The 8,503-nt window shown below is 42.3% G+C and overlaps 1 protein-coding gene across 1 annotated transcript in view; it reads left to right on the forward strand.

The window, feature by feature from the left end:
* The window catches only part of NMRK2 (nicotinamide riboside kinase 2), a 38,113-nt gene extending 31,357 nt beyond the window's left edge, over positions 1–6,756 (forward strand). The window contains exons 6-8 of the mRNA XM_077253902.1: positions 4,778–4,884; positions 5,188–5,273; positions 6,544–6,756. Coding sequence (XP_077110017.1) covers positions 4,778–4,884; positions 5,188–5,273; positions 6,544–6,558 — 208 coding nt within the window. The 3' untranslated portion in view covers positions 6,559–6,756. The remainder of the gene's footprint in view (positions 1–4,777; positions 4,885–5,187; positions 5,274–6,543) is intronic.
* The last annotated feature ends 1,747 nt before the right edge of the window (positions 6,757–8,503 follow it).

The following is an 8,503-nucleotide window of genomic DNA, read 5'->3' on the forward strand; positions in this document are numbered from 1 at the left end:
AATCTCCAAGATCCGTTGAAGCATTCCGAAGTCCTTACCTCATAAAGGACAGTGGTCAGAATTGTAAAACTTGGCCCGGTCATTAACGTGCAAACAACCCTCGGGGTTAATGGAGTAATGATAGTGTTAGAAGGAGGATGGGAAAATGCCAGAGGAGAGGGAGAGACTAAAGATTGTAGTAAGGTGAGTTGTGACCACTGGAGGAGATGAGGGAATGGGGTCAGTAGTGCATGTAGTCGGACGAGAAGAAGAGAGAAGCCTGGAGACTTCTTCTGTGATGGGGATCAATTGTGGAGAGTGAGCCAGGGGAAATGCAGGAAGGGATGGGAGTCACTGAACTTGGTGGTTGGGAGCGGATTTCCTGACGGGATGTTATCTATTTCCTCTATAAAGTGGGAGGCCAGGTCATCAGCACAAATGTGCGATAGGGGCTTATGCTTTTGGCCTGAGGGAGTGAAAGGTGTCAAAGTTTCTTGAGGTTGTTGGCTAGTGAGATCAGGGTGGTGTAGTAGGTCTATTTGGCGAGGTGAAGGGCAGAGTTATAGGTTTAACATAATTCTGAACAAATTGTTCACACTCACTCAGTTTTACATTATTTTTTTTTACATTTTTATCTTCATTAATTATTTTAATTCAGTAAAGTTGCACTTCAAAGAAAATATCCTAAGGTCCTAGGGTTATGGTTTAATCATAGGGTTGATCAAATTGCTTCGGATAAAAGCTTATCCGAATAGATATACAGGTCCTTCTCAAAAAATTAGCATATAGTGTTAAATTTCATTATTTACCATAATGTAATGATTACAATTAAACTTTCATATATTATAGATTCATTATCCACCAACTGAAATTTGTCAGGTCTTTTATTGTTTTAATACTGATGATTTTGGCATACAACTCCTGATAACCCAAAAAACCTGTCTCAATAAATTAGCATATCAAGAAAAGGTTCTCTAAACGACCTATTACCCTAATCTTCTGAATCAACTAATTAACTCTAAACACATGCAAAAGATACCTGAGGCTTTTAAAAACTCCCTGCCTGGTTCATTACTCAAAACCCCCATCATGGGTAAGACTAGCGACCTGACAGATGTCAAGAAGGCCATCATTGACACCCTCAAGCAAGAGGGTAAGACCCAGAAAGAAATTTCTCAACAAATAGGCTGTTCCCAGAGTGCTGTATCAAGGCACCTCAATGGTAAGTCTGTTGGAAGGAAACAATGTGGCAGAAAATGCTGTACAACGAGAAGAGGTGACCGGACCCTGAGGAAGATTGTGGAGAAGGACCGATTCCAGAACTTGGGGAACCTGAGGAAGCAGTGGACTGAGTCTGGTGTGGAAACATCCAGAGCCACCGTGCACAGGCGTGTGCAGGAAATGGGCTACAGGTGCCGCATTCCCCAGGTAAAGCAGCAACTGGACTGTTGCTAAGTGGTCCCAAGTACTTTTTTCTGATGAAAGCAAATTTTGCATGTCATTCGGAAATCAAGGTGCCAGAGTCTGGAGGAAGACTGGGGAGAAGGAAATGCCAAAATGCCTGAAGTCCAGTGTCAAATACCCACAGTCAGTGATGGTGTGGGGTGCCATGTCAGCTGCTGGTGTTGGTCCACTGTGTTTCATCAAGGGCAGGGTCAATGCAGCTAGCTATCAGGAGATTTTGGAGCACTTCATGCTTCCATCGGCTGAAATGCTTTATGGAGATGAAGATTTCATTTTTCAGCACGACCTGGCACCTGCTCACAGTGCCAAAACCACTGGTAAATGGTTTACTGACCATGGTATTACTGTGCTCAATTGGCCTGCCAACTCTCCTGACCTGAACCCCATAGAGAATCTGTGGGATATTGTGAAGAGAAAGTTGAGAGACGCAAGACCCAACACTCTGGATGAGCTTAAGGCCGCTATTGAAGCATCCTGGGCCTCCATAACATCTCAGCAGTGTCACAGGCTGATTGCCTCCATGCCACGCCGCATTGAAGCAGTCATTTCTGCCAAAGGATTCCCGACCAAGTATTGAGTGCATAACTGAACATTATTATTTGATGGTTTTTTTGTTTGTTATTAAAAAACACTTTTATTTGATTGGACGGGTGAAATATGCTAATTTATTGAGACAGGTTTTTTGGGTTATCAGGAGTTGTATGCCAAAATCATCAGTATTAAAACAATAAAAGACCTGACAAATTTCAGTTGGTGGATAATGAATCTATAATATATGAAAGTTTAATTGTAATCATTACATTATGGTAAATAATGAAATTTAACACTATATGCTAATTTTTTGAGAAGGACCTGTATATACAGCCCAGTATGGACAAAAGAGGATACGATCTCCTCCACACGCTCATAGCAATGTGTAAAGCGTATCAAAAACAACAGAGATCGTATCACCAACCTATAACAAGGACACTCCTGCCAACATAGAAAAATACCATAGAAAACAGAGTACACGTCCAAACCTTTGTTATAAAAAGGATATAAAAATACTTTTTATTGAACACAATTCATATATATGTAACAACAGAGTAACAAAAAAAATAAATAACAATTCAATAAGGGAAAATTGGAAGCACTGAAAAGGCAGTGATAGCCCAGAGGTACAGCTGCAATTATTTCATATGTAAAGTGCAAAGTAGTGCATCACAGACCCAAGGTAAGAGAGGAACAGCGGGTGCCTATCATAAACCCTATAGTAGGGCCAACATCAAGATAGCAAACATGTATCGTGCACTAGATACCACCACCCACATCCTCCAATCTTACCCATCGTGCAGAGTACCAGGGATCACTGTCCACGCCCCAACGCGCGTTTCGCGTTCGGCTTCGTCAGGGGGCAGTGCTGTATAGTGTGTCAGACCAGTTTATATAGGGTGCGTCCGACGTCGGACATGCGACGTAATTACGCTATTATGGGAGGTGTCCTATTGGTATCCACAGTGCGCATGTCGGCCGCGGTCTGTATCCTGGGGCATCGCTGCGGCGCCCGCTAGTGACGTCTGCGTTCCACTGACGTCGGTGCGACGTTAGTATGGAACGCGGCGCCATGATGGACGCAGTGGGTGATGCAGTTCCCGGTGCGACCGACGTCGGACATGCACCGCAATTTGTGGCACATGAAGGAGGATCTCTGACCCTATATAAACTGGTCTGACACACTATACAGCACTGCCCCCTGACGAAGCCTAACGCGAAACGCGCGTTGGGGCGTGGACAGTGATCCCTGGTACTCTGCACGATGGGTAAGATTGGAGGATGTGGGTGGTGGTATCTAGTGCACGATACATGTTTGCTATCTTGATGTTGGCCCTACTATAGGGTTTATGATAGGCACCCGCTGTTCCTCTCTTACCTTGGGTCTGTGATGCACTACTTTGCACTTTACATATGAAATAATTGCAGCTGTACCTCTGGGCTATCACTGCCTTTTCAGTGCTTCCAATTTTCCCTTATTGAATTGTTATTTATTTTTTTTGTTACTCTGTTGTTACATATATATGAATTGTGTTCAATAAAAAGTATTTTTATATCCTTTTTATAACAAAGGTTTGGACGTGTACTCTGTTTTCTATGGTATTTTTTTATCCGAATAGTTGTAGCGCTTACCAAATAAATGCAGAGGGAACCTGGATACCTGTAGCATTCCCAATAATCAGCTGTTCGGCGCCGCAGCTGCATGTGTCGTAGCTGTGTGACAGTCACAACACATGCATGGAGAGCCTGTTGTGACTGTCACACAGCCGTGACACATGCAGCTGCGGCACCAAACAGCTGATTAACGGAAACGCTCCAGGTTCAACGCTGTAACTATTCTGATAAGCTCTTATCCGAAGCTATTCTATCAACCCTACTTGTTCACCATCAATCGAAAATTCTAGGTGCTGCAAATTTCACAGCTTTATAAAAACCCAGCCTCCTCTAACCTTGTGCCAAAAAATAACAGCCATGGGTTCTTTTAATCAGCTACCTAGCACTCTGAAAATAAATGATGCAGGCCTACAAAGCAGGAGAAGGGTATAAGAAGATGGCAAAGCATTTTAAAGTTGCCCTTCACCTCAGTTCCAAATGGCAGTTAACAGGAACAGTGGAGGTCAAGATAAGGTCTAGAAGACCAAAAAAAATTTCAGTGACCTGCTAATAGGATTGTTAGAGAGGCAAATCGGAACCACTGCTTGACTGCAAAAGGCCTCCAGAAAGATTTAGCAGACTCTGGAGTTGTGGTACATTGTTGTACTGTTCAGAGACACCTGCACAATTACGGTCTTCATGGAAAACTCATCAGATGAAAACCTCTCCTGCATCAGACTAAAATTCAGTATCATCAGTATGCAATAAACATCTAAACAAGCCTGATGCTTTTGGAAACCAGTCCTGTGGACCGATGAGGTTAAAATAAAACTATTGATCAAAAGTGTGTGTGGAGAGAAGGCACAAGCTGTGATCTTTCAAGTGGGTGCTACTAGGCACTAACCATGCATGGTGCCCCAACATTTGCATCAACCCATTTTCCTTTTTTGTAATCTTAGAAATAACACATTTCCTTTGTATTTTATAACTGTAGGACTTCTAGAGATCATTTCATCTTCAACTTGCTTAACAAATTTGAACCAGGGGTGCCCAAACTTTTACATGCCACTGTACAGCAATTAACCCATTACTTTGCATGATGGAGACCTTGCAATGGAAGTGGGATGTCTCAGTTTTTATCTTTTACTCAATGAAAGATTTTGACTTACTGTATCTATAGCTCTACTGTAAATTAAATGTCTTTTTTCAGTGGAAGAAACTACTCTGTGCCAGACCCACCAGGTTTATTTGATGGTCATGTGTGGCCAATGTATCTTAAACATAGACAAGAGATGAAAGACAGTGCTGTCAGTACAGGTATGTGATGGCAAAGTGCGATAAAACGGCTAAAGCGCCTGCAGCTTCACAATTTTGTTTTTGTGATCTTTGTGAAGAAATGCTCTTGATATGAAAATACTCTTGCAATTCATTAAGGCTGCATGCTCTACAACCCCCTCCCATTGTAATAACCCTCATTTTAAGATAACCGCAAATCTAATCCAGTTATGTGAAGTTTTTTTTTGTTTTTTGTTTATGTATCTACATATAATTTTTTGGTCTGAGTTTACAGTAAGATTAACTAAAATGATTCTCATGAAGCTTCATTTGCTCCTCTTGTAGTGTCTATAGATGGCCTTCTTTCCCGGGATGAAATATTCACCAGAGTATATACAGATATTCAGAACAGATTCCTGAATAATTCTCAGGTAAGACTGGTGGATTCATTTTGCCATTTTCTTACTTTTCATTTATTATTGGATTAGTCCTAGTGGTGTTGGTCAGCTCTCTTGGCTACAGCTGAGCAGCTACTGTGGGGGATTGTCAGTGTTCAAATCAGAAGGTATGTTGTGCTATAACTTGCTATAACTAAGAGAATCGATGGAATGCAGAATAAGACCATGTTTAGCATTTTACATCAGCATTATCTGTAAGCCAAAGCCAGGAGAAGTGGTACATGTGTTGCTATTATACTTTATCCTCTGATTGCAACAGTCCTTGTTTTGGCTTACAAATACTGAAAGTGTGAATTTGACCAAAGGCTACATATGCAGCTTAAAGAGATCAGCGACGTGAAACTTCAAGTGTGTATGTATGTATATGTGTGTGTGTGTGTATATGTGTATGTGTATATATATATATATATATATATATATATATATATATATATATATATATATATATATATATATATATATATATATATATATATATATATATATATAATTTTATTTTAGTGGCCCGATTCTAACGCATCGGGTATTCTAGAATATGCATGTCCCCGTAGTATATTGCCCAGCCCACTGAGTATATACTCACCTTCCGTCTGCAGCTGTCACCGCCGCATGTGCTGCGCTGTTTCCTGCTGTCGCGGCTGTCATCACTGACCGCGGCCGCTAATTTAGTCCCCCGGCTTTTGGCCGCGGTAGGCCCAACAGAGCCCATGGTCCCGTCTGGCTCCGCCCTCCTCATGGCGACTCTGCCCCCTTTGCAGCGCTTCTGGCCGGGCCTGTACGGAGTGGGCGGGGACTCGCTCTGCATACTTCCTGGCCTCCCCTGCCGTTTTGTCTACGCCCACTGGCTGGCCGCGGCCAATGAAAATCTGCGACAGACAGACGGAAGTGCCCCTTAGACAAATAAATATATATAATATATATATATATATATATATATATATATATATATATATAGATAGATATATAGATAGATAGATTTTCTCTTATACTCAGTGCATATTATTGATGAATATGGCAATGTAAGAACCAGATAACTAGCAGCTCCGCTTGAATCTTAACTCGGCACTGCCCAGTGGAGTTTGTCAGGAGCACACTAGTGTGGGGAGAGGTCTATGGGGAACTTCACTTTTAGTGCTCTTGCACTGCCCCTTCAGAACAAAATAACACCGGCTAGCCCAACAACATTTTTCTTTTACCGATGTGTGTATATGTCAAGTGATGTGTTTCATTTCTCTTGTTGCAGGAAATGAAGACTTAAAAGCTGCTCACTCAATTTGAAGGCTGCAACAACTGAGGGTTTACCTATATTTATTAACTTTTACTGTACTTTTATTTTGAAAGACTCCTTTTTGGTTTTATATTGTGGAAAATGTATTCTCAACTGTTTTATTTACCATTACTTGTATATTTGGTTTATACCTTTTTGAAATAAAAAAAACTTATTTTTTTTATAATTTATACAGGAATCTATCCATTTTCTTGGGTGGGGGAGAAACCTTTTAATCCTACATCCCTCAAAGTTTACTGAATTAGAAACATGGGAGCCAACTTATAACAATAACAAATTGATAACAATGCAACCCTAAATAGATTGTTGGGTTGGGAAAAAGGATCAATTGCAAAAAAGTTTCTTAAAAAAACCTTATTTAAAATCATATTTTTAAAAATGATACTAAAATTCAAGTAGAACAACAAAGCGACACAATGCTATTGAAAGTATAAAGAGTATATCCGATTTGGGGTCACATCACAAGCAAACGAGGGTGTGTGTGTAAAAAAAAAAATATATATATATATATATATATATAATCTATCCCAAGAAACTCTAAGCCTTGCACTTCCAACTTTAGGAATCACATTACAATTAAAAGCTGTTGCTTTATTGGTAAGTGCATGTATTATAAAGCTTCGAACATGATCATTGTGTTGCTGAAGCAAAGGGGTATCTATATGGTGCAGCAGAGAAAAAAAAAAGTATCTCTTTAAAACAAGCAGGTGTACTTGCTGTACTATCCATCTCACAAGCACTTTATTCAGTCGCCATGATGGCGCTAACGAGAGAGGGTAACCGCCCTTCGGGGACAGGAAACCTACAGAGATAAAAGGGCGGCATCTCTCTCCCGCATCAGTTGGTTTCCTGTCCTTGGCAGGGGACCCTGCAGAACATACCTTAAGAAGAAAGGTGAAGATAGAAGACTGTGCCCAGACCCAGCAGACCGGTTCAGGAGGCGGGAGCTCCCCTTCCTTGGTGTTTGGAGTCCTGGAGGTGCCACACCACAGAGGGCTGTGGGGGTAGGCAGCAGCAGGAAAAAGCAGCCTTCAGGGGCAGTGCTGACTTTGTGTCCCATCGCCGCAGGTACAGGTGTGTGTGTATAATATGGGAGGCCCTGTCTTCTGAGACTGCGGCGGAGCTGGCGTCCTCTTCCGGTCGGAACCGGGGGTGTATCACACGTGTGGTGGCGCGGTCGGCGTTCCGTGCACAGCGGGGCGCTTCGTGAATGACGCACGGGAAGGGATGGGCCCTGGTGAGCGTCAGCGGGCGAGGAGTGATGATGCGCGGCGCATGCGCAGTTGGGCTGCGGCGGTAAATATGGCGGCGCTCTGTAGAGCGCAGCTAGGGAATGCGGGCGCTTGGCAGTTCTGGGGCCGATGGAGCTGGTAGAAGGGATAATGGAGCGACACGTGGCGCAGCAGGTGGGAGGTGGTACTGATGGGGTGCAGTCTCGTGGGGGAGGGGCCTCCCATGTACTACGTACCAGGCAGTTCACTTGGATTGCCCTGCTGACCCCATCTGGGGGAGGTATGTGAGGGGGACCAGGCTATTTAACCCTAGAACGCATACCTGGGGCCTCGCAGGCCTGCCAGGTTACTTGTTTTCCATTTTCTGTAAAAGTACTTTAGTTAGAATTCTGAAAATCTAGGTAATCCTCAGGTATATAGTTGTTAGTAATTTCCAGTTATTCATATATTTTTATGTTACAGACATTTCGGTATAACAACCTTTTTTTGGGACTACCCCATATTCACGCACCTGGGGCCTTTTAGGCCTGTACTAGGTTTACATGTGATACTCAGTCTTTTTGTCTGTATTGTTGCTGGGGAAGAACTTTTATGACTCTGCTATTGCTGGGAAGAGTGTGGATTCTGCATGACAATATAAAAATAATACAAATAAAAAAAAGAATAAAAATATTACAATGGAT

Source organism: Ranitomeya variabilis, chromosome 1 (genome assembly GCF_051348905.1).
Source record: "Ranitomeya variabilis isolate aRanVar5 chromosome 1, aRanVar5.hap1, whole genome shotgun sequence".
Lineage (NCBI taxonomy): Eukaryota > Metazoa > Chordata > Amphibia > Anura > Dendrobatidae > Ranitomeya > Ranitomeya variabilis.